Source organism: Oncorhynchus gorbuscha, linkage group LG23 (assembly GCF_021184085.1).
Source record: "Oncorhynchus gorbuscha isolate QuinsamMale2020 ecotype Even-year linkage group LG23, OgorEven_v1.0, whole genome shotgun sequence".
In the NCBI taxonomy this organism is placed as follows: domain Eukaryota; kingdom Metazoa; phylum Chordata; class Actinopteri; order Salmoniformes; family Salmonidae; genus Oncorhynchus; species Oncorhynchus gorbuscha.
Genome location: NC_060195.1, coordinates 57,429,601 through 57,455,336, shown reverse-complemented (window position 1 = coordinate 57,455,336; position 25,736 = coordinate 57,429,601). Strand labels below are relative to the sequence as shown.

The window sequence follows — 25,736 nt, the reverse complement described above, 5'->3', positions numbered from 1 at the left end:
ATCATCTAATAGTGTATATCGCATCGTATATTTTTATTTTATTTGACCTTTATCTAACTGGCAAGACAGTTAAGAACAAATTCTTATTTTCAATTAAGTCCTAGGAACAGTGGGTTAACTGCCTTGTTCAGGGGCAGACCGACAGATTTGTACCTTGTCAGCTCGGGAATTCGAACTTGTAACCTTTCGGTTACTAGTCCAATGCTCTAACCAGTAGGCTACCCTGCCGCCATATTGTATGTTATGTATATTACACATACATATTATATATATTCTTTCTATATTCCGTCCATAATGTCTATACATTAAATATTAATGTATAGACATAATTAAATATACATATACATATACATATATATATATATATATATTGTTCAGAAGTTTACATACACTCAATTAGTATTTGGTAGCGTTACCTTTTAAATGTTTAACTAGGGTCAAACGTTTCAGGTAGCCTTCCACAGGCTTCTCACAATAAGTTGGGTGAATTCTGGCCCATTCCTCCTGACAGAGCTGGTGTAACTGAGTCAGGTTTGTAGGCCTCCTGCTCACACACGCTTTTTCAGTTCTGCCTACAACATTTCTATAGGATTAAGGTCAGGACTTTGTGATGGCCACTCCAATATCTTAACTTTGTTGTCCTTAAGCCATTTTGCCACAATAATGGAAGTAGGCTTGGGATTATTGTCCATTTGGAAGACTCATTTGCGACCAATATTTAACTTCCTGACTGATGTGTTGTGAAAACAAATACTTATTTTCCACCATAATTTGCAAATAAATTCATTACAAATCCTACAATTTGATTTTCTGGATTTTATTTTCTCATTTTGTCTTTCATAGTTGAAGTGTACCTATGATGAAAATTACAGGCCTCTCTCATCTTTTTAAGTGGGAGAACTTGCACTCTGGGCTTCAACATAGCTCATCCTAATATGTCTATATATTTTTATTGCATTCTTTTACTTTTATATTTGTGTGTATTGTTAGATATTGCTACACCCGTAATACGTCTGTTAAATATGTGTATGCAACCCAAAAATGATGTCATATCTCATCACGTCACATGCTGGTCGGAGGTTACATACTCCAATGCAGCTATCTGGTCCTGAACATCCACGGTACCCAGGCGCTGGTGGACCTGCTGCAGGACTCTCAGGCCCCGGAAGCCTGTCCCCCTGCCATCCAGCCTGGCCACAATCACCTCATCACAACTGACCAGCACCGAGTCCCAACCCAGCTCATACTCATCACTCACTGACTGACTGCCAGGCCCACCATCACTAAGAGAGGGGCGGAAGGGGGAGGGAGAGAAAGAGAGAGAGAGAGGGTGGTTGATTTAAGCTTCTTAAACAAGTTAACTCATCTAAAGTTCCATATTATGTGAAAACATCTTCCCTGAATTAAAGAAAGCATAATCTCACATCATGGAGTTGGAGTTAGAAAATCATTGTGTTTGTTCTCAAGGTAAAGTTTTCAGTTCTAAGCGTATTGCTGAATGAAAATGTACTTATGACTGTGTAACTATATTAGAACACTAGGAAAGAGGAGCGATGCTTACACAATCAAAAGAAGGCCATAGAGAAGAGATTCAGAAAAGTCAAGGGGATAGGTGAGTTTCAAAGGCAGCTCTGTGAGAAGAAAATATTGAATTACAGTAGTTATTAAAATAAACAATATACTGTAGCGAGAAAGCGAGAGAATGAGAGAACGAGGAATAAAAAGTGACCGGCAGACTATATAGCAGAGAGAGAGAGAGAGCTATAAAAATAAAGAAATATACACAGAGAGAAATGGTTAGTTACCAAAGTCTTCACTTGGAATAACCCTGACATCTGATTTAGAGATCTTTTTGATTTCCAAGGCAGCTCTCAGAGGCATGTTGTTGTCCAATATAAAGTAAGCTGTGAGGATAAAGTGTGAAAGTAACCATTAACACACTGTGTGTAAAGGGACACAATGACACTGATTATATTGGGTATTAAACTGTGATGGGAAAATCAATCAACAGATTGTTTCAAGAAGCAGGTTCATTTGAGTTGTACATTTTTCTAATACAGTTGGCTGACTTCACATAGGCCACTGCATCTAAACCACATGTCCTGTGAACCTTTGTTTTAGACTGTCAACAATCACATCATTTCAGTACAATTATGCCTCATATTCAGGATCATTGAAAAGCACCCAGGCATATAAAAGACAACTCAATATCATTTGCATTAAAAACACTTCCCAGATGCTCATTTAAACCTTGCCAGAACATTTCATTTGGACAGCTGTTGAAAATCTATTTCACACGATGTGAAACACAGCCAACAATCTCGTGGCCAAATATGAAATAGGAACCATTAAAACAGGCTGGAAGCAGTACAGTACAGTACAGGACACGAGAGTTCATATCAATACGTAGTATTACTCACTGTTTACATCGGTAAAACTCTGCAGCATCACAGATGGAGCACCGGGACCTGTGGAACAGAAGATACACAAGCAATACTGCTTTGCATCGTTTTGAGACTGAACAAACACTATGATATTCTAACATAGTAGTATTGTAGCTACCCTAGCCTATGTAAGCCCAACGACGTCACCCGTTGGGATATAGTTATTAGAGCAGTGGTTAGGAGACCCGGGCGCCATCTGCTACTATATCATAAAATACATAATGGCATAATTGACATAATTACTCCCTAAACAATATCTCATACATTACCCAGAATAGGTTGGGTTTTTACTAGAGTGGCTGTAACATATCCATATGAAGCTGTATTTGTCGGAATGATTTCCAGAAGGAAAAACACAGACCAGGCTCGTACCTTTACACTGTAGAATAACATGCTGTTTGTTCGGGCTGATGTCTGCATCAAAGAACGTGCATGCTTCCTGGTTCATCTCACAGGTCAAACATCGTTGAGAGAACAGACCAATAGTAGATGCACTGAAAGAGGGATCTTTTTGTTTGTTTGTTTAGCACTTCTTCACATTCTTGAGATAATTGCATGCCAACAATGTACTACATCTATGCAATACGGATTGGCAAGTCAAACTGGAGCTGAATAGGGCTAACAGCTACTAGAATGCGGCTGAAATGTCTGGTGATATTGAGCAGAATATTTTCACCATGCGCATTTCATCACGGGGAAAATGTTTTAGAATCATTTCTCACCTGTACACGTGTCTCTTTTGTGGGGAGTCTTGAGTACCGATAAAATATCTATGTAGGTGAAAGCAGAATGACTTTAACCAGGGCAAGTACAGGAATCTATAGTAACAAATAGAATAGTTTCAACAGAAGAGATGTTTGAAAAGAGGAAAAAAAGGTCAACACTTGTTGAAGCTCATATCTGTGACACGAAATATGACATGAAATTATTCTCATAACTGATCTGAACGGATCTGACACACTTACATGGTTTGCTCCCCCTCATCATAGGCTAATATCTTGGTCACCTCCCAGTTGCCTGACGTCAAGTGACGGGCATCATTTTGATCACTTCTGAACTGAGAAAAGACCAATTGTGATTTTTTTTTCGATAAAAAAACATGTTTTAAAAAATTTAAAAGACAACGAGAGCAATGAAAAATCCGGAGAATGACAAGACAATCAATGTGTGTTTCAGAATTGGAGTATGACAGCACCCACCGATTTGGTGAACATGGCAATATGATGGAAGTCTCCTTGTCCCCCCTGCTTCACCGGTATGGTCAGGAAAAACCTACTCCCGTCCTTTGAAAAAACTGGCTCCTGGTTCTGAGGACATTGGATTTAAGGGACAGTCAACGTGCATCAATTTCCTCTTTACTATTAGCATATAGATACAATACTCACTGTTTTAAAATTGCAGCACAATTTGGAGCAAATCGAGCCCACAATAGCATTCAAATAAAATGCTACTCGGTGGAAATATGAATTGCTAATATTATAGAACATTTATATTTCAGCTTACCTGTCTGGTGAGCCAGAGATCTGAAGCTTCCTCATGTTTCTGAAATTCAAGTGAAGGAACACGTCTTATATCCAACATGGAGTACGACACAGACGACACCAATAAAACCCATTTCTAGTGAGGACCATCTTAGTGTAGGTGAAGGAAAAGCCCACCTGTACACAGGATCCAACGGTGGCGTCACACACAGTGATGAAGGACACGTTCTGGGGCCGGTTGAGCCATCGAACCGCTGCATGGGTGTTGCTGATCCACTTCACCATACTCACATAGTGTTCTCTGGGTCGACGTCAGACAAACATTCAGACGTATAGCAACTACTTCTCTGGGCCATTTGAATCATATTTCTGAATTATGGTTGTGTACTTGTGAATAGCACTTGATCAAACATGCACTGTGTCATGACATTGCCCTCTTTGGGTACAGCAAGCCCCATCCCCCTCTCCCTGTCTCCTACACACAGGCTGCTGTGGTCAGAGAGAGGTCGTAAATTCCCGGAGGAGATTATCTCCTCATGGTCACAGTATAAAGACAGAGTGAATTTTCATAGAGAACAAATTAATTTCTTCCACCTCACAGAACTTGAGGTCCGAGCAACATTTATGTTCTGGAGAAGGTATAAAAGATCGATGAAGAATCCAGCTACGAACTGGTCCGTTTGGTACAATTCGGTGAAACTCATGGGAGGCAATACGGCCACATTACCATAATGCTGTTTATATAATAGCCTCAGATATGAGGTTTACATCTAATTGTTGTATAAGATGAATGAGTGAAGATGATACTGTTTGATTTTGGACTGTTTAATGAAGGAAACTCCAATTCCCTTTTGAGTTTAACTAAATCAGAGGACCACCCATGAGCCCAGTTAGGGTCGGGCATCCTGGGACAGACCCTTTTCTGCAACTCCCGAATAAAAAACCCACTTTGAGAATTTCTCAACAGACCATGTTTCTCTCCATTACGAGAGGACAAAGGTTGCAGACCAGCTTACCTCGATAACGAGAGGGCCAAGGTTTGAGACCAGACTGCTGAATCTCTTAACCATCCCACATGGTTAAACTCTGAGACAATCGATACCTACCGAATAAGAACAAATCTTTGATATTAATTACTAGTCTGCAGCCAGGAATTCGGTATCATTGAATGCGAAGACCGACAACCACCGAAACATCTATCCATAACGACATGAATGAATGTTACTCTGAACTATCCATTCTAACCACGACAGAGAGGGCGGACAAACTCTCCAACAGAAACTAACTTTTCAGCAGAGATCCCAACGACACACTGAGTGTAAATATATATATATTGATTGCAATTCTTCCCGAATGAGTGAGCGTTCATGTGCATAGAATTAGCATTTCAATTGTTATAATTATTAATTGTGTGTTGTCTTATCTCAGCTGACCCCCACTTCCCTTTTGTACAACAAGCCGCCATGCCGGTTTAGCCCACTAGGTCACATTCCCTTATCATTTCTTGTAACCATATTTACGTTGTTTGCTTGTGTGCGCACTTCTGTGATTGTTTAGTTAGTTAATAAATAAATGATTTAAGACAATTGATGTATGGATGACTCATAGTGAAGACGGGGTTCGTGCAGATAGCCAACAATTTACGATGCTTGGAATGAGACTAACGGGAGGTAAAATAAATAATTAATTAATTCAGAAGACTATTGATCAGATATGAAGATATCTGAAAAGTTATATTAGGAAAATTGTAACTTTGACTTCCTAGTTAATTACAGTTACATGATTAATCAGTTTAATCGCGTAATAGTAATTACAGAGAATCTTTGATAAAAACGAAAAAGTCTTCATTTAATGATCGTAAAGACACGACAACTGCAACAATCAGGAGCAGACTGGCTGGTTCTTTGTTAGTCTATGGGCCTCTTTAACTTGGATTTTTCATGCAGAATTATCACTTTCTGGATAATAATGGGGGAATATAATTTATGAATATAATGGACAGGTGTGGGGGACTCGAGGAAAAAATGGGCCGGTGTGTTAGAAATGACAATACCGATTTCTGGTCCCCGTCTGCCCCTGGAAACAATTAAACATGCAGCCATACAGATTCAATTGTCGAATACTGGTCAGAACAGTTAGCAAAGAAATAATATGCAAAGACTAACCTAACATGCCTGGTGGCACCACAAAAATTACAAATGCAGATTAAAAGAACTAAGGGGCTGCCAGAATGATGTGTCTTCCTCACCTTCCTTTCAAGCCATCAGGTGGTACCAGCTCCTGAGTGTGTGTGGGGCCATACAGGTTCACCACCAACAGCCTGACTGTAGGGTTGGGCTGGCCAGCCTGTCAGCAAACAGATCCTCATAAAGTCAATTATTAAGTATGCTGAGAAAAACAAATACTGTCGCTACACCGCTTTCAAACCAAGGTGCATAAACAGTGGATATATTCAGCAACTCATTATAAACTATGCTAACAATCAATGTTTCAAATGACCTCACAGGTTATTATCTTCTTAACATCTTTGTTTTGCCTGGACCATTTGGATATCTGTCCTAGCTTAACATCTTTGTTTTGCCTGGACCATTTGGATGTCTGTCCTAGCTTAACATCTTTGTTTTGCCTGGACCATTTGGATGTCTGTCCTAGCTTAACATCTTTGTTTTGCCTGGACCATTTGGATGTCTGTCCTAGCTTAACATCTTTGTTTTGCCTGGACCATTTGGATGTCTGTCCTAGCTTAACATCTTTGTTTTGCCTGGACCATTTGGATGTCTGTCCTAGCTTAACATCTTTGTTTTGCCTGGACCATTTGGATGTCTGTCCTAGCTTAACATCTTTGTTTTGCCTGGACCATTTGGATGTCTGTCCAAGCTTAACATCTTTGTTTTGCCTGGACCATTTGGATGTCTGTCCTAGCTTAACATCTTTGTTTTGCCTGGACCATTTGGATGTCTGTCCTAGCTTAACATCTTTGTTTTGCCTGGACCATTTGGATGTCTGTCCTAGCTTAACATCTTTGTTTTGCCTGGACCATTTGGATGTCTGTCCAAGCTTAACATCTTTGTTTTGCCTGGACCATTTGGATGTCTGTCCTAGCTTAACATCCAACCAGAGGTCATCTCAGAGATGACCGAGCAAATCATACATTTTTTGAAAATCCCTGGAGGTAAGGAATGAACTGGCAGAATATCATTGTGAATACTTCATAAAGGCAGGCTTCATTGTTCAGACAGATTGAGATGTGATAGAAGTAGGGCTGGCACGGTAAACAACGATTATGGATGAAGAACGTTATGTCTAAGTCGACAAACGTCACCTAAAAGCAGTAAGTAAGAGTAAGCCTGATTCACATCTAACAGGAGAGATGAGAGAAGATGAAACTAGCCCGTTTGGTGTTCTGGAACGAACAGCTGACTGTAGACAGCCGGGCATTCAAAAAGACCAGACGTGCAGTCAGGAGCCAAAGGAGAAGATGTGCAGCTTCTTTTTTTGTTGCTATTCGAACAGTTATACTTGTAACTATAACCGTGACCATTTGGCTGACAAATAACCGTAATCCAAAATTCCATAACCATCACAGCCTTGGTTAGACGCGCTATTACCTCCTCCTATAAAATCTGAGCAGTGTTCTGATCATTTTGTCTCGTCATTTATTCAGTTTCCAATTTCCCTTTTGTTGAGGCTCCATAAATACTTGATCTATCAGAATATAAGACCTTGATGTGTGCAGTGTTTGTAACCAACTCCATGCACAGGATAATCAAGATAACTGGACAGCCATAGTTGTTGTGTCGACATGCAGTACACATAATACAACGGATCAGTCGATAGCACAGAGACACGACTTCCAAAGCTCAAATTTAGCATGCTGTGTGTATCAACAAAGACACACAATACTTATATCATCAGAACTGAAATGACTTTTTCTTGAGCCAACAGTTTGTTGTTGTTGTTGTTGCTAAAAACCAATAGTGTTGTTTTCCCAACAAACAAGCACAATTTCACCAAAATAATGACACAGGCAAATGCATGCACTTTCTACAGCAGCATGCGGTCCCATTATATTGCATCTTTCCATTACCTTGGGGTATGGGTACTCCTGTGATCTGGGGTAGGGGCTGCCAGTGAACCGGGGCAGGAACATGTTGGGTACCAGGGTATCGTTGATCATGAGGAAGGCCAGTCTCTCTCCGTCAGGTGACCACCAGTGGACTATGTGTGACTGCAGAATCTCCTCTAAAAACACAAGGTTGAAACTACACTATCATTTTTTCCCCTCTGGATCTAGTCCTATGCACGTGAATATAGGCATCTTCTGTACACCAGCACTTGAAGCTGCTATATACTGTATAAATCAATTTGTTGTTGTCAGTGAAGTTTAAGAGAAAGTTCGAATTTGTATCTGCATCAATTGGAAATCGGTGTTTTACACAACCTCGCTGAAAATATGTCAAAAGGATGACAAATTGCGAATCTTACAGTTTTTTTATGGAACTTGATTTGATGTAGATAAAAACATAAAATTGGTCTTAATTAAGTCAGGGCTACAATCCATCCTTAAGGTGTAATTAATAAGTGCAAATTATGAATGAAATTGTCTCTGCTATCCCTGAGCATGGAACAATGTGTAGATTATGGCCCATTCATGAGGAGACTTAACACTGCTGTAGTGAAATAATGACATTCCTTCATCTATATTTAATTAACTTTGATAAAAAAAAATCTGATTTAGTTCTCATTTATTCAATTATTCTTCGGAAATGGGACAAATATCGTTAGTAGTGTTCATTTTGAATTCTTATTCCATCCGTCCCCGAATGCGACTGAGAGCCGTTCAACTGTGAAAGTGATGAATTCCTTTGTGGCTGAACATTATTTATTTCCAATGCCTGGAATACCTTTCCTGACATTGTGTCCTTGGGTACGCCCTGAACCTGTAAATTGGCATTCAGACAAACCTTCATACAGCCAGTCAGCGATTCCATTAAATATGACTCCTTCCTCTCCCGACGAAGTAATCCTAAGGGAATTGCTCTGCACATCTGATTGGTAATAGATGTTGTTTTCAAAGATGTAGATCTGAAATGAGAGTAAGGAGAATTGCAATTGTGCTTTGCACGGTGGCTAAAAAAAACTATAACACAGCAAAAGCCAGACTCTGATTCCCATCAGTATCCTGCTTCAATACAGCACTAGCTCACTGCCAGGGAAATATGGTAGTGATTTTATTTTAAATTATGACTTATTTCTATCTATGATCCATGTCAGGAATTAAAGTGCACCATAATAGGTAGTACCACGCTCTCCGCAGTCGATGTGAGTAAAACCTTTAGACAGGTCAACCATTAGACAGGTCAACATTCACAAGTCCGCAGACGGATTACCAGGACGTGTACTGCGAGCATGCTCTGACCAACTAGCAAGTGTCTTCACTGACATTTTCCAACCTCCCTGTTCGAGTCTGTAATACCAACATGTTTTAAGCAGACCACCATAGTGCCTGTGCCCAAGAACACTAAGTTAACCTGTCTAAATGACTACCTAAATGTCTGTAGCCATGAAGTGCTTTGAAAAGCTGTTCATGGCTCACATCAACACCATCATCCCAGAAACAATAGACCCGCTCCAATTTGCATACCGCCCCAGCAGTTCCACAGAGGATGCCATCTCTATTGCACTCCACACTGCCCTTTCCCACCTGGACAAAAGGAACACCTATGTGAGAATGCTATTCACTGACTACAGCTCAGCATTCAACACCATAGCGCCCTCAAAGCTCATCAATAAGCTAAGGACTCTAGGACTAAACATCTCCCTCTGCAATTGAATCCTGGACTTCCTGACGGGCCACCCCCCAGGTGGTACAGTAAGGGTAGGTAACAACACATCCGCCACACTGATCCTCCTCACAGGGGCCCCTCAGGGGTGCGTGCTCAGCCCCCTCCTGTACTCCCTGCTTCCGACCGCAAGGCACTACAGAGGGTAGTGCGAACTGCTCAGTACATCACTGGGGCCAAGCTTCCTGCCATCCAGGACCTCGACAACAGGCGGTGTCGGGGGAAGACCCTAAAAATTGTCAAAGATTCCAGCCACCCTAGTCATAGACTGTTCCCTCTGCTACAGCACGGCAAGCGGTACCGGAGCACCAAGTCTAGGTTCAAGAGGCTTCTAAACAGCTTCTAGCCTCAAGCCATAAAACTCCTGAACATCTAGTCAAATGGTTACCCAGACTATTTGCATTTCCCCCCTAACTGTTGGTTAGTGGCTCGTAAATAAGCATTTCACTGTAAGCATTTCATTTGATTTGATATTGATTAATTGTTTGATTAATTGTTATATATTGCTAAACTTCAGTATTCTCTTTTTCAATCAGTTCCTTGAACACGTTCACCTTTGTAGCCTTTTAACAATCAAGTGTACTTCGTTAGGTCGCCAGATGTCTGCCCAGACAAAAATCACACGCTGGGTTTTGTTTGTGACCAAACAAGCTCTGAACAGAGTAACAGAAACTCAAAGATGTCTGGTCTGGATAAGTGTAGTCTGCATCCCCATCTGTAACAGGACCACCTGCTTTCAAAATGGCTGCCTGATATACAACAAATGGTTCTTTCTACTGTACCACAACTGGCCATCACAATAAATATAAATACAGCAAATTTGATACTAACCCCTAGTGACACGACTGGGTTTGAAACCGGGTCTCCTGCATGCCATAAAAGCACATTCAACACATACTGATGGAACCCTGTACAAAAGCCGTCAATAATGCTCACACCTATCAATTTCTTTCATATTTGTGATGAGGCATCTATGGCAGCCTAGGAGCTCTGCCCATGGGTTGACTTCCGATTGGGTGAGAGAGAGAGGGGGAAACGAGGAAGTGTATGGCATCATAGAAGAGGAGAGACTCACCAGCTGCTGTCCCTTCACACCCCACGCTGCATGCTGGAGCACTGCATTCTGGACCTCCGGAGGATTCAACTCCCACACCTCCCTGAAACACAAGCACACACACAAAAGTACACAAAGACAGGCAGACAGACATGAACAAACCCCATCTGTTGTTGAACTAGAGGTGTCAAAGATGGGGTGTGTCATACATAATGCAGTATGTTCTTCAGCATGCATGTCCATACAAGACACGAAGCATCAACCAGTCCATTCAGTCTCTTACCTTGTGTGGATGTTGTAAACAATGTACGACGCCGTATAGGAGTGTCTATACACCTGAAATGAAAAGTATTGACAATTAATGTTACAATAAATAACAGACAACAATAAAGCATATATGATGCAAATGAATCATGTTAGAAAACCACGTGTCGGGATTCCACAGTGTAATTGTTTCCAAAAGGAATTGAAGACTGTGTTAGCCCGCACAGCTCAGGAAGCCAACGCAAGTCTTCAGTTGTCAGGTAAGGTTAATCATCAGGCAAACTTGGCTGCACACCACCGATACTGCATAATAATAATGCATAACACAACTAAACAACATTTGGATTAGTCCATTCTCTAGGGAAGCCCATTCTGGTGCAATGTTTCCAAGCTTTTGGTTGCCATGCGATCCAGCCATTAAAAAAAAGAGGAAATCAATGAGAGATCCTTGGTTAGGGCCTAAATATTTCAAACGGAAAACCACATAAAGGATGAAGAAAGAATGAAGAAAGAGAAAGAAGATTAAAACTCAATGAGGTTAGTACACCTGCCGTTAACCCAGGTGGTACAATCCGATTTCTGATCAGAGCCTATTTGCTGTTTGGTCTCCTTCCCGGTCAGACTATGGGTGAATCTCAATTGTAATTTCCTTGAATCCTTGAGTCCTCTCTCCTCAACTCCTTCTCAAAACACATTGAAACAGAAGATTGGCGATTTCTTTCGGACCATCTCCTGCTATGCATTCTCAGAAGGAGGCGAGGAGAGAGGAGGCGAGGAATCAAGGAATTGCAATTGAAACTATGCTTAGGGTCATGGGAAACACTGATTCATTCTGTAGCTGTTTGGTTATTTATATCATTGTTTGTTTGGCTGAAAGGTGATCCATATCTCATACTGCTCTGGTGGAGGACAATTGTATTCAGTTGACATTTGGTGCACTAATAACGCCCTGTGACGTTGTACTGTATGTGTTGACATGTTTATCTCTCGTAACTGCTATTTCAAAGTGTAAGGGTAATCGACAAACAACAGTCATTTAACGACTATTCATATCCTACCTGTTTCACTTCGTAAGCAAATAGCACATATTTCATGTCTGGAGAGAGAGAATATTTGGCTACTTTGAAAGACACCTAGGACAAAGGAAAGACAGAAGTCACAAATAAAACATCTCAAGGTGAATAATAAATATTGTACATAGATCTAGGAAGTATCTTGTACATAGATCTAGGAAGTATCTTGTGCACACAGTACATTGGGAAAGTATTCAGACCCCTTGACCTTCTCCATGTTTTGTTACGTGACAGCCTTACTCTTAATCTACACACAACACCCCATAAGCAAAAACAGTGTGTTTCAAGCTTGTTTTCTTAAGGTCGTTGTACAAGCTTGACACAGCTGTATTTGGGGAGTTTCTTCCATTTCTCTCTGCAGATCCTCTCAAGCTCTGTAAGGTTGGACGGGGAGTGTTGCTGTAAAGCTATTTTCGGGTCTCAGAGATGTTCGATCGGGTTCAAGTCCGGTCTCTGGCTGGGCCACTCAAAGACATTCAGAGACTTGTCCTGAAGCCACTCCTGTGTTGTCTTGGCTGTGTTCTTAAGGTCGTTGTCCTCTTGGAAGGTGAACCTTTGCCCTAGTCTGAGGTCCTGAGTGCTATGGAGCAGGTTTTCATCAAGGATGTCTCTGCACTTTGCTTCATTCATCTTTCCCTCAATCCTGACTAGTCTCCCAGTCCCTGCCACTGAAAAACATCCCCACAGCATGATGCTGCCACCACCATGATTCACCGTATGGATGGTGCCAGTTTTCCTCCAGGCTTGGCATTCAGGCCAAATAGTTCAATCTTGTTTTCATCAGACCAGAGAATCTTGTTTCTCATGGTCTGAGAGTCATTTAGGTGCCTTTTGGCAAACTCTAAGCGGGCTGTCACGCTACTTCTACTGAGGAGTTTCTTCCGTCTGGCCACTCTACCATAAAGGCCTGATTGGTGGAGTGCAGAAGAGATGGTTTACTTTCTGGAAGGTTCTCCCATCTCCACAGAGGAACTCTGGAGATCTGTCAGAGTGGCCATCAGGTTCTTGGTCACTTCTCTGACCAAGGCCCATCTCCCGCTGATTGCTGTTCAGTTTGGCTGGGCAGCCAGCTCTAGGATGAGTCTTGCTGGTTCCAAACTTATCCTATTTAAGAATGATGGAAGCCACTGTGTTATTGGGGACCTTCAATGCTGCAGACATTTTTTTGGTACCCTTCCCCAGATCTGTGCCTCGACACAGTCCTGTCTCGGAGCTCTAAGGACAGTTCCTTCGACCTCATATGGCTTGGTTTTTGCTCTGACATGCACTGTCAACTGTGGGACCTTATATAGACAGGTGTGTGCCTTTCCAAATCATGTCCAAACAATTGAATTTACCACAGGTGGACTCCAGTCAAGTTGTAGTAAAATCTTGAGGATGTTCAATGGAAACAGGATGCACCTGAGCTCAATTTCGAGTCTCAAAGAAAAGGGTCTGAATACTTATGTAAATAAGGTATTTATTTTCATTTGTTATTAATAATCCATTTTAGAATAAGGCTGTAACGTAACAAAATCTGGAAAAAGGGAAGGGGTCTGAATACTTTCCGAATGCACTGTAGATCTAAGAAGTCATTCAGATGATGGTAAACCAATACACGGCCTGTATACTGTACTTTGCCCCTTAGGGCCACCATACTATTACAATCACAGGCATATGACCATTCCACCCAAAATTGTTGCTAGCATGTCTAAACATTAAACAGGGATTAATGGTGCCCTGCCTTCCGCACAGTTAGATTATTAAATGGCAAATAGCAAGTCTGCCAATGACAGTACAAAGCCGCTTAGCCTTTATGCAACACATAAAACATGACCTGTCAGATGTTGTTTTTGTTTTACGATTATTATTATTTCTTTTTTTTTTACAAAAAAAACATTCTCAAACAATATTAACCATACATAAACAAATGACAATAAACAGACAGACACACATTTCAACAAACATCAATGACATCACACCTGCTCAGACGCACGTTCCCACCTCAATGTCTCACAACCACACCCCCCCCCATCCTTCATCCCCTGGAACTTTCCAGTGCTTGTAGCAGTCTATGCCATATTCTTCTCCGTAGCCCACACCTTTTCAATATTTAAATTGATTCATCACAATGCTACGGGAGGCAAATAATGACAATGTGCTGGGCTTTGATATTTGTATGCAATATGGTACTGTGTTATGAATGCTGATGAGTCAATATGGTAATGGATAATTAATGCTGATGGGTCAATATGGTACTGTGTTATGAATGGTGATAGGTCAACATGGTACTGTGTTATGAATGGTGATAGGTCAACATGGTACTGTGTTATGAATGCTGATGGGTCAATATGGTAATGGATAATTAATGCTGATGAGTCAATATGGTAATGGATAATTAATGCTGATGGGTCAATATGGTACTGTGTTATGAATGCTGATGAGTCAATATGGTACTGTGTTATGAATGCTGATGAGTCAATATGGTAATGGATAATTAATGCTGATGAGTCAATACGGTACTGTGTTATGAATGCTGATGGATCAATATGGTACTGTGTTATGAATGGTGATAGGTCAACATGGTACTGTGTTATGAATGCTGATGTGTCAATATGGTATTGTGTTATGAATGCTGGTGGATCTATATGGTATTGTGTTATGAATGCTGATGTGTCAATATGGTATTGTGTTATGAATGCTGGTGGATCTATATGGTATTGTGTTATGAATGTTGATGGATCAATATGGTATTGTGTTATGAATGTTGATGGATCAATATGGTATTGTGTTATGAATGCTGATGTGTCAATATGGTATTGTGTTATGAATGCTGGTGGATCTATATGGTATTGTGTTATGAATGTTGATGGATCAATATGGTATTGTGTTATGAATGTTGATGGATCAATATGGTATTGTGTTATGAATGCTGATGTGTCAATATGATATTGTGTTATGAATACTGATGGATCAATATGGTATTGTGTTATGAATGTTGATGGATCAATATGGTATTGTGTTATGAATGTTGATGGATCAATATGGTATTGTGTTATGAATGTTGATGGATCAATATGGTATTGTGTTATGAATGCTGATGTGTCAATATGATATTGTGTTATGAATACTGATGGATCTATATGGTATTGTGTTATGAATGTTGATGGATCAATATGGTATTGTGTTATGAATGTTGATGGATCAATATGGTATTGTGTTATGAATGCTGATGTGTCAATATGATATTGTGTTATGAATGCTGATGGATCTATATGGTACTGTGTTATGAAAGCTGATGTGTCAATATGATATTGTGTTATGAATGCTGATGTGTCAATATGATATTGTGTTATGAATACTGATGGATCAATATGGTATTGTGTTATGAATGCTGATGGATCTATATGGTATTGTGTTATGAATGCTGATGGATCAATATGGTATTGTGTTATGAATGTTGATGGATCAATATGGTATTGTGTTATGAATGCTGATGGATCAATATGGTATTGTGTTATGAATGTTGATGGATCAATATGGTATTGTGTTATGAATGCTGATGGATCAATATGGTATTGTGTTATGAATGCTGATGGATCTATATGGTATTGTGTTATGAATGCTGATGGATCAATATGGTATTGTGTTATGAATGTTGATGGATCAATATGGTATTGTGTTATGAATGCTGATGGATCAATATGTTATTGTGTTATGAATGCTGATGGATCAATATGGTATTGTGTTATGAATGCTGATGGAGAAATATGGTTCTGTGTTATGAATGCTGATGGATCAATATGGTTCTGTGTTATGAATGCTGATGGATCAATATGGTTCTGTGTTATGAATGCTGATGGATCAATATGGTTCTGTGTTATGAATGCTGATGTGTCAATATGGTATTGTGTTATGAACGTCAATTGAGATTAGAGAGGGGCGTCCATAGGTGGCAAGCTACTTACAAATGTGCTATTTCTCAGGATCATTTCTGTTTCATTTAAAGCAAAGTTGAACTTGATGACATGGCCGTCTCGGTTCCTGTACAAAACCTCTGAATCTGTAAAATAATACAAGAAAAATGTTGTCAAATGTTAATTTGATAACCATATTTTAGATAAGAAGAAGAAAAAAAGCTTACACATTCTGATCCATGTCAGACCCCAAATAGAGAGAGGGAGAAGGAGATGGAGAGAGGGGGGAGAGCGTTCTCTTAGTCCCCCATCGCTAGACTGACTGGCACTTAATTTTCCAGCAGTTCATTTCAAGAGTGCCTCTCCTCATTTCCACTGAGCAAAACCTTTTTGACCTGCAGTCAGCCAGCCAGCCAGCCACATTACCGCAATGGCTTCCTTTGATTTGGCATTACAAATCTCACACTCTATCTTTAGGAATATGGCTCCCAATTCACTGTTGTTGCTCTGAGTAAAACTGTGATCTCAAATGCAGCTACATAACTGGTATGATAAATCATGCAGAACGAGTGTAATACACTTGATCAGCACTATATTAAATTATAGAACTGAATTCCTCAAATCAACACAAAGCAACATGTAATACAAATCTACAACGCCACCTAGCAATGCTCAAATGTTTTCAATGGCAAGGACATTGCGAGGTCTGGAATATTAGCTTACTGCTTGTAAATACACCTTTGTGTTTTCACTCAAAACATCTCACAAAAACATGCCAAAGCATGAATTATTCTGGAGGGGCGGTTCCTAAAACGTGGAGGATGTACTGTACATGTCTAACTGATCCATTGGGAGGTTGATGGAGAGGAGAAGGAAGCTACATGCTCCACAGATCCAACACAATTGTAATATTTGAATGACACCTCAGCTTGTACTATTGACATGATAATACAGGTAAACCATGATGATATTCCAGCAACTATGGTGGATGTGTAACCAGGCCAGCGCAGTACAGCTTGGCTCAGACTGGCTCAGTAGTGTGAAAAGGGTAGCCTACAACAGGGTTTCCCGAAGTCGGTCCGGGGGCCCTCCGTGGGTGTACGTTTTGGTTTTTGCCCTAGCTACCACACAGCTGATTCAAATAATCAAAGTTTCATGATGAGTTGGCTATTTGAATCAGCTGTGTTGTCATAGGGCAAAAAAACAAAACGTGTGCCCAGCGAGGGCCCCAGGGCTGAGTTTGAGAAACCCTGGCCTACTACAGACCATTTAGTCATACTTTGAGTTCAGGAGAACTAGGAATAACACAACCAACAAGCCCAGGTCGAAGCCTGTAGCCTATGTGGTGAGTCACATTATCTAACTGGAGCTCATGTGACTCTATAACCTTTAAATGGCCCGTTTGCTCAGCCACTGCAGTCGCTGCCTCAGTGACATCATTAGAAATACATTTTTACTCAGTTAATGAAAAGCCCTCCTATGTCCACAAGGCTAGGCAATTATAATATTTAGATAGCCTTCCTCAGATGACATTCAACCATTATCTGTATAGACCGTGATCAGGTAAAAGGTGTGTTCCCGTGTGGCTCGAATGATGGAGTATGGCACTAGCAAGGTCAGAATTATGAGCTAGATTCCTGCTGGGGCCACCCATGCGAAAAAAATGTATGCACTTTGGATAAAAGCTCCTGCTAAAAATATGTCTTCCAATTTGAGATACTACGACGGTATTCGTGATGAATAGAAATACTGTGTCAGTCACCAGAACATGGACATGAGAATATATATGAATAGAGAGTTGAGCATGAATAATGAATTATTACAGAGACACGTCAGAGGTTATGGAATCACATATGTTGGTAGTCATGATCACACTGGGCACGTGTACGGACTGTGGTGATGAAGTTGGTGCTATATTGAATCACTCATCATATCCCCCGGGGTATACCTACCGCAGCTTCCAGTCTAATGTCTCTAATTTGTAGTTTAACTTACACTTCATATTCTATGTTTATGGACGACCACTTCACATTCTATATGTTCGGACAACCGCATTTTAACGGGGTAAACAGAGTGTGCGTGGTGTTGACATTTCCGAGGCTATAATTGGCATGAACACTGTGTCCTCTTCCCTGATTAAAATGCATGAAGATGTGTTCTGACTACTATGTGGGGTGAAAATGTAGGGTTTAGTTCTCGTTTACAGGAGTCACATATACAGTACATCCCACTGGCCAGAACAAACAGTTCTTTATCCTTCCCCAGACCGTAGAGAATCGTATACACCGCGTACAATATATTCAGGAAATCGGGTTACACAAATTAATTGTATGAGATTGAAATCAATTGTTGGGATGCAGGTTGTTTGGAATTTCATGTAGTGTATGAACTAGAAAATAACCAGGGCCATACTACATATCATGATCAGCAAGAGTATGTTTACTACTACAACACTGCTTACAACATGTGAAATGAACACGACATGTGATACACAGTTACTACTGATCATTTCATACAAGTTGTCAAAAAAGTACAATTCAGTTAACGAGTTGTATGATGGTAATAGCCTAAACCTGAGCAGCTTTTCTAAGGGGTTCTGTCTACTTAGAAACAGTCTGATAGTGTTGTAGCAGAGCACGCTAGCAGCAGGCAGACAGGGAGCACTCACCAAGATAATCCCCCCAAAATGTAATGAGTTCCTAGCAGGAACTGTCTCTGAAACTGTGCCATGGCAGACCACTGACTTTCACCATTACATGACTGTCTGTCTGTCTGTCTTTCTTTATGTCTGTCTTCATACCACCTGTTAGCTTGGCTCTAATCTCACCAATATTTACCACTGTAATGTAATGTCAGCTAACATGAGAGAGGTGGTGATGGTGAAATCACTGAGGGGGGTTTAATGATGTGTCCTACAGAAGGAGAAACGTCGGCGTGAGCGGACGAGGGATGCGGACGATATGACTTGATCCATCAAGGAAGGCATTCTGAAAAACGACGGGAGGCCCATAATGCAGTCCATCAGGTCAACACAGTGTGCGAGAAGGCATCACACTCCAATCCCCATAATGAGAATCAACAGGCGACTGAAAAAGTCATTTGTATTTGCTACCCTTGGATGGAAAAGCTCTCCGCAGGCTTCCAGGCCTCCATTTCATACACAGGCTGGAAGACAGCCTGCTCGCTGTGGCCAAGAAGATGGAAGAGGAACCACACTAGCTCAGGCAACAGAACAGACACCAGCGCTGCCACCCCAAATTATTCTCTCACACTATTATGAAACCTGCTAGGTTTTGGAGAAAGGGGTATTGTCCTGGATACGGGGCTGGGAGATTTGACCTGAGAGTATATCCCAGAGGGGCTCCCAGTGATGGCTTGAGATAGAGTCCACCCTGTTTTGGCAAACCGGCCAGAATTGAGGCATGACTGGGAGGCCATCTGTTTTACGCTGACGGGTCAGGAGGTGTTGCTCCCATGCCATGCTAAACTCTCAGCTGTCATTATAGCTCACGATGAGATGGAAGCTTGCGGGAATACTCCCATGCTTGAGCTTCTGAGTGCAACAACGTTTAAAATGTACAACAACAAACTAAAATCTATGATTTAATCGTTTCTTTATGATTCTAGGATCATATTAAGAGAATGGTATCTCTGTCACCCTCGTCCAACTATCAGATAGACTGTAGCGTAATATCTTCCAGAAACTAGCCAACCTGTCCACACCCTTTCTCTTATAATATAGATCCTCACGACGCCAGGAGAGCGCAGTCAATCACCACCTTCCGGAGACACCTGAAACCCCACCTCTTTAAGGAATACTTAGGATAGGATAAAGTAATCCTTCTCACCCCCCCCCCCCCCTTAAAATATTTAGATGCACTATTGTAAAGTGGCTGTTCCACTGGATGTCATAAGGTGAATGCACCAATTTGTAAGTCGCTCTGGATAAGAGCGTCTGCTAAATGACTTAAATGTAAATGTAATAGTAGCCTCCTGGGCAGACCCTTTGTGGGACTGATGAGGGCTTAAAAAACCTTTTCATGTGAGACTCAATCCGATCGAGAGGATAGGGATCAGTCTAAATGCTTCGTTACAACAGGAATGTTAGACGGGTATCCTGAAAGTACTTACCACTTATCCACCTGGCCTCAGGATCGTGCACCGAGAACTCTGGCTTGAACAGGTCCAGCACAGTAAGTCTGGAGTTAGCCGCACCAGGAAGTTCCACTGCAAATAGGATAACAGTGTCAGGCCAGTTATCAAAATACGGATATTACAGCCTGATGAGGATAAAATCACACAGGGAAATAACTGTTATTCATACACACATAACAGTTAATATTACCCAGATCATGAAACTGTTTTGAAGAACTCAGGGCGCTGAATACATAACCTGACCAGGAGAAAGTCTGATTCTTATATTCGGTTAGTTAGAATACAGGCCTACAGTAAGTATGACCCTAAAAAAGAAACCCCATGAGGTCTCTTGGTCCCCTGGTGGGTACAGTACCTGGTGTGAGGACAAAGACAGACATGGTGATGAGGGAGCAAACTGCCACTATGACCAGCAGGGAGATGGCTATTCCTTTGTAGTTCCTCGATTCAGGGCTTACTTGCACAAAGTCCTGGAAAAAAACACACGAAGCAAACTGAGAACACTCTTCAACTAACAAATGTAATGATTACTATCAGACATAAACATGTTTGGTACTAGAGGTTCCGATGAAACATAGAGGCTTTTATGGAACGGGGAAATACTGTGTTCCTTATGCACTTGTGAGTTGTTAATAAAACAATATTGTAAGATTGTAATTCCAAATTGGAATTAAGTAGAGTCCACTTTTGGTGTCAGCAATGGGATCCAACCCCACCACTTCCTACAATATAATCCCTAATATAATTACAGTGCCAGGCAGTCAATGCAAGCTTATGGTTTAATTAAATGCGATCAGACTGCTATCAATGGACATGTCTTTGTCTCAAAGCAGTAGGCGTCCACCTTTTCAGGATGAACATTCTGAACATGCCAAAGTGAATAGGTGTGTGTCGAGCAAATATTTGGACTGACCAGAGATGACGTGATTAGAGCTGAGAGGTGTACAGATGGGTGTTACAGTACACCACCTAGCCTTCCCTTCGCAGCACATAAGGGACGCAGGGAGGGCAGAGAGTGGTGGAAACACAAACTATCGATTGCTCTCAAGGAGCTATCTCCAGAGAGGATACTCCCCGAGACATTCAAAAGGGCCCTGTCATTTCTCCTCTAAAAACACTGAGTCATAGAGGGAGACCGTTTTAACCTGGCTTGGTGCATCGATTTCTGGGTATGTCTATATTCTATACATAAATACATTATGTCCATTTAATCTAATGTTGGTAATTATATAGAATTACAGCTGTACATGGTTGGTTGAATTGATTTGGGTAAGAATGCAGAATTACTGTAAAAGCTTACCGGATTAACGTGATTGGTTCACAGCCTGTAACCTATGACCTGTTAATGTAACATGTATAACAACTATAAATCCAAACAGATTTTTGGTAAATGCGTTTCTAGGTGTTTTTTCATCCTTTGCTAGTTTGTCATGAGGTGGTTATAACAATTCAAAAAAGAAAATAGTTGGGGACGGCAACATCCGGACAATCATGTTTCCTGCCTGTTACATTTTGGAAACAAGACCATCCGTCAGAACGACGCAAATAGACAAGCAAGGATGCAAAACAGGCAGGCAGTCCAGCGCAAGGTAATCAACACCGTAAGTAACACCCGTAACGTGAGACACTGCTGGGCAGACAAACATACTAACGAGGTCATGTTGCAGGCAATTGTGGCATGAGTCACGGCTCTGTGAGTCCGAACCTGTTCGTCGAGCCTACCATGGAGAACCTTCTGTGCTTTCCCAAGAAATCTACTGTACAAAAAAAAACACTCTAACACATCATCCAATAGAATAGTGATTTTTTTTGACAGATCATCTTCTCAAGGCACTGGGATTTACAGAGAGCAGGGAGGATTCCCCATGCAGTCACTGAGTCTCATTAACTTCCTGACTATGTGCCAGCCACTACAAACAAGTGCAATTAGGGCGAGTGAGGCCTTGCCAAGTCCTTACAGAACACATCTCCCCTCCACTCTGCTGTCAGACTCTTCTTGTTTGTGACCAGAGGGCCACCTGTCACTGCCTGGCCCCTAATGACCCCTTTTATGACTCCCAATTCATAACAGATATTCTTTTAAAGCTAGCTCTGGTCCAGGGTGTTAGTGGGACTTGCTAATGCTGAGCCTGTGAAGGAAAACACATTCACACCCAGGACTAGAGCTAATATGAATATAATATTTACAGATACGTGCCAAGAAAATAGATGGATTTGATTTCCCAAGGCCCCCGACTCAACCTTAACTCAGTCTAACCTGTCATGAATGTATTGAATCAAATAGGTAGGTGGAGTTACCCCTGGGCCCTATACAGTACATACCCATAACTCCCTACTGGGCAGCTTTCAGTGAATTTTGAATTATTTAGAGGTTAGTTGTACTGTTGTAGTGGTTTCATTATGAGATCTGTTGGCAGTACATTCAGCTAGCCAGCCTCGCCATACATCAGAGCGGAGCTGTAGACAGGTATAGACGAGTAATGTCTCACTCTCTCCCTCTAGTTCACTGTATTCAGCCCATTGAAAAGAGGACCATGATGTGAGTGCACAATAGGCAGCCTATAGGGAAGTCAGAGACCTGGCAGTGTGGTGCAAGACAACAACCTCTCCCTCAATGTCAGCAAGACAAAGGAGCAGATCGTGAACTACAGGAAACGGAGGGGCGAGCATGCCCCTATTTACATCGACGGGGCTGTAATGGAGCAGGTCGACAGCTTCAAGTTCCTCAGTGTCCACATCACTAAGGAATTAACATGGTCCACACACACCAGTACAGTTGGGTAGAGGGCAAGTCAGTGCCTCTTTCATCTCAGGATGCTGAAAAGATTGGCCATGGGTCCTCAGATCTTTCTAATGTTCTGCAGCTTCACCATTAAGAGCATCTTGACTGGCTGCATCATCGATTGGTATGGCAACGGCAAGGCACCCGACCGCAAGGCGCTACAGAGGGTAGTGAGTACATCCCAGTACATCACTAGGGCCGAGCTCCCTGTCACCCAGGACACATTTCAAAAGACTCCAGCCATCAAGCCGTAGACTGTTCTCTCTGTTACCGCATAGCAAGCGGTACCAGTGCACCAAATCTGTGACCAACAGGAGCCTGAACAGCTTCTACTTCCCAAGCCATAAGATGGCTACCCAGACAACCTGCATTGACCCTTTTTTTGCTCTCTTGCACTGACTCTATGCACACACCCTGGACTCTTCCCACACACTCACACATACTTACACGGACATCCCAACACACACATACACACACATAGCACACGCACGCATGCATACTGGCACCCCGCAACCACAATCACACACACACATTCACACACACCATACGCTGCCACTTCTGTCTATTATCTGCATTATCCTGTTGCCTAGTCACTTTACCCCTACCTAACTGTACATAGATACTAGTGGGTTTTTTTTTTGTGTGTGTTTCATTTTTTTACAAAACCAAAGTCTTATTTTACATACGGTGAGCAATATGTTTGGAACATCGAATCACAATAAAATCACAGTATCGATTTGTATTATACAAAAACGTATCATATATCATACATATCACATCGGCCAACTAAGTATCGTGAACATATCGTATGGTGAGGTCCCTGGCAATTCCCAGCCCTAATAGCTACCTAAGGTCTCAGTCCTGGTACTCCCACGTTACCTGTGCCTGTTACTGTTATTCATTATTCACAGTGTATTTATTCCTCGTGTCACTATGTACATTTTTCATGACATTTTGTATCATTATCTGAACTCTACGTTGTTGGAAAAGGATCCCGCAAGCAAGCATTTCACTGTTAGACTACACCGGTAGAAACATGTGACAAATAACACATTTATTTGATTTGAGAATAGGCTACTACACTATGACCTCCAGTCATTAGGGGCATTCTCCTTTGGTTGTGTCGGGACAACTTTCAGAGTTCAAATATGCAACTAGGCCACACACGTATGAGGACGGTTCTATCAATGTCAGAGTATTCACACAAACGAGGTTGGTGTAGTGTAAGGGAAAGGCTGAGCATGTCACACACACACATCACACACAGAGAGACACACACGTCACACACACAGAAACACAGAGGGCCAGATTTGTATAATGCTCCTAATCCAGGGAAGATATATAATAAATCATGCTCTTTCATACTGAGACTACATGTCTATCAATAGGATTTCCGCTGTACTCACCAGCTGCCTGAGCAGTCACTGCAGAGCACTGGGCTTTACAAGTCCCAGAGTATTTGTTAAACACGCATCGGAGCTATCCTTCTACTTAACAAAGCCAGATAAAGCCCGAGCAGAGAGCTGGCCAGATTCTCCTGAAACCGCCTAAAACTGTGTTTGAAAACGGGAATCATGAATGAAAACCAGAGAATAAGGCCGGTAAGAACTGCAGTCCAGTGGTTTTACATAACATTAAACCATCTAGATTAAACAGCAGGGGCTGGCTGAGGAACTCTACTCCTTCTCAATGTGTTCGGCTAATGAAAGGATTTGTACAACAAACATACAATGATTGTCAGTTGTGTAAGAGATCTCAGAGATTCCCTGACATCGAATCACCATTTGGGGAGCGTTTTTAACATGCCTACATTTGCATACACACCTGACCGTAGTTATTTCCAAAATGTGCAATGGGCTAAATTATTTCCTTTGTCCCTGTATATGAAGTTTATCATCTTCATGGATCCCAGAGAGCTGGAGTTACCACATGGCAGGGTTGGTCGGACACGCACGCACGCACGCACGCACGCACGCACGCACGCACACACACACACACACACACACACACACACACACACACACACACACACACACACATACATACATACATTAAGAAATCTCTACTCAATAGCACTTCCTACTCAGACAACTACAATAGCAGTTAGAGCTTTGGGCCTAGAGCTGGGCGATATGGACAAAAATCCGTATTGCAATAAATAATCATTTTTAATTTGTGTGGTAATGATAAATAGGTTTCATGTATAACATTATTACGCCGCATCCTTTAAACTAATACTACTAGTTTGATGGTTGTAGCCTTTCATTGTCCCATTAACGATCACCCATATTAGCAGTCCCATTTCATTTCAAACTTCATATTTCTCTGGTATAGGCTACTAATCATAATGAATGATATCAGTATGGTCTGTGTCGATCATTTTCGGGTTTATCATCCCAGCTCTAGTTCAGCCAGTAACCAAAAGGTCGCTGGGTTCAAATCCCAGAGAAGACAAGGTAAAAGATATGCTGATGTGTCCTTGAACAAGGCACTTAACCCTAATTGCTCCAGGGTCGTCGTTGATAACCGCAGACCCTGGCCGCGACCCAACTCTCCAAGGGTGTCTCAGAGGGAGTTAGCCAGGGAGGATATTCCCCCCAAAAAATGATTTTCTATTCACACATGCCTATAATGCACACTTGTACATGTGTGAAATAGGACAAATATAAGCACCCACCAAATTATTACTATTGTTAGTTATTAATAGGAATCACTTTCAAGTAATAAGATCTCATCTTGAAATA

General features: G+C 41.5%; 1 protein-coding gene across 2 annotated transcripts in view; it reads right to left on the bottom strand.

The window, feature by feature from the left end:
- The window catches only part of LOC124011646 (inactive dipeptidyl peptidase 10-like), a 61,336-nt gene that overhangs the window by 3,539 nt on the left and 32,061 nt on the right, over positions 1-25,736 (bottom strand). For both annotated transcript variants that reach the window (XM_046325104.1, XM_046325105.1), the window contains exons 2-20: positions 20,566-20,680; positions 20,187-20,282; positions 16,107-16,201; positions 12,145-12,219; positions 11,106-11,158; positions 10,844-10,925; positions 8,890-9,010; positions 8,013-8,167; positions 6,174-6,271; positions 4,103-4,226; positions 3,948-3,986; positions 3,644-3,751; positions 3,410-3,501; positions 3,167-3,214; positions 2,817-2,938; positions 2,421-2,468; positions 1,806-1,904; positions 1,562-1,631; positions 1,089-1,283 (exon numbers count right to left, since the gene is read on the bottom strand). In XM_046325104.1, the coding sequence (XP_046181060.1) occupies positions 1,089-1,283; positions 1,562-1,631; positions 1,806-1,904; positions 2,421-2,468; positions 2,817-2,938; positions 3,167-3,214; positions 3,410-3,501; positions 3,644-3,751; positions 3,948-3,986; positions 4,103-4,226; positions 6,174-6,271; positions 8,013-8,167; positions 8,890-9,010; positions 10,844-10,925; positions 11,106-11,158; positions 12,145-12,219; positions 16,107-16,201; positions 20,187-20,282; positions 20,566-20,680 (1,835 nt within the window). The remainder of the gene's footprint in view (positions 1-1,088; positions 1,284-1,561; positions 1,632-1,805; positions 1,905-2,420; positions 2,469-2,816; positions 2,939-3,166; positions 3,215-3,409; positions 3,502-3,643; positions 3,752-3,947; positions 3,987-4,102; positions 4,227-6,173; positions 6,272-8,012; positions 8,168-8,889; positions 9,011-10,843; positions 10,926-11,105; positions 11,159-12,144; positions 12,220-16,106; positions 16,202-20,186; positions 20,283-20,565; positions 20,681-25,736) is intronic.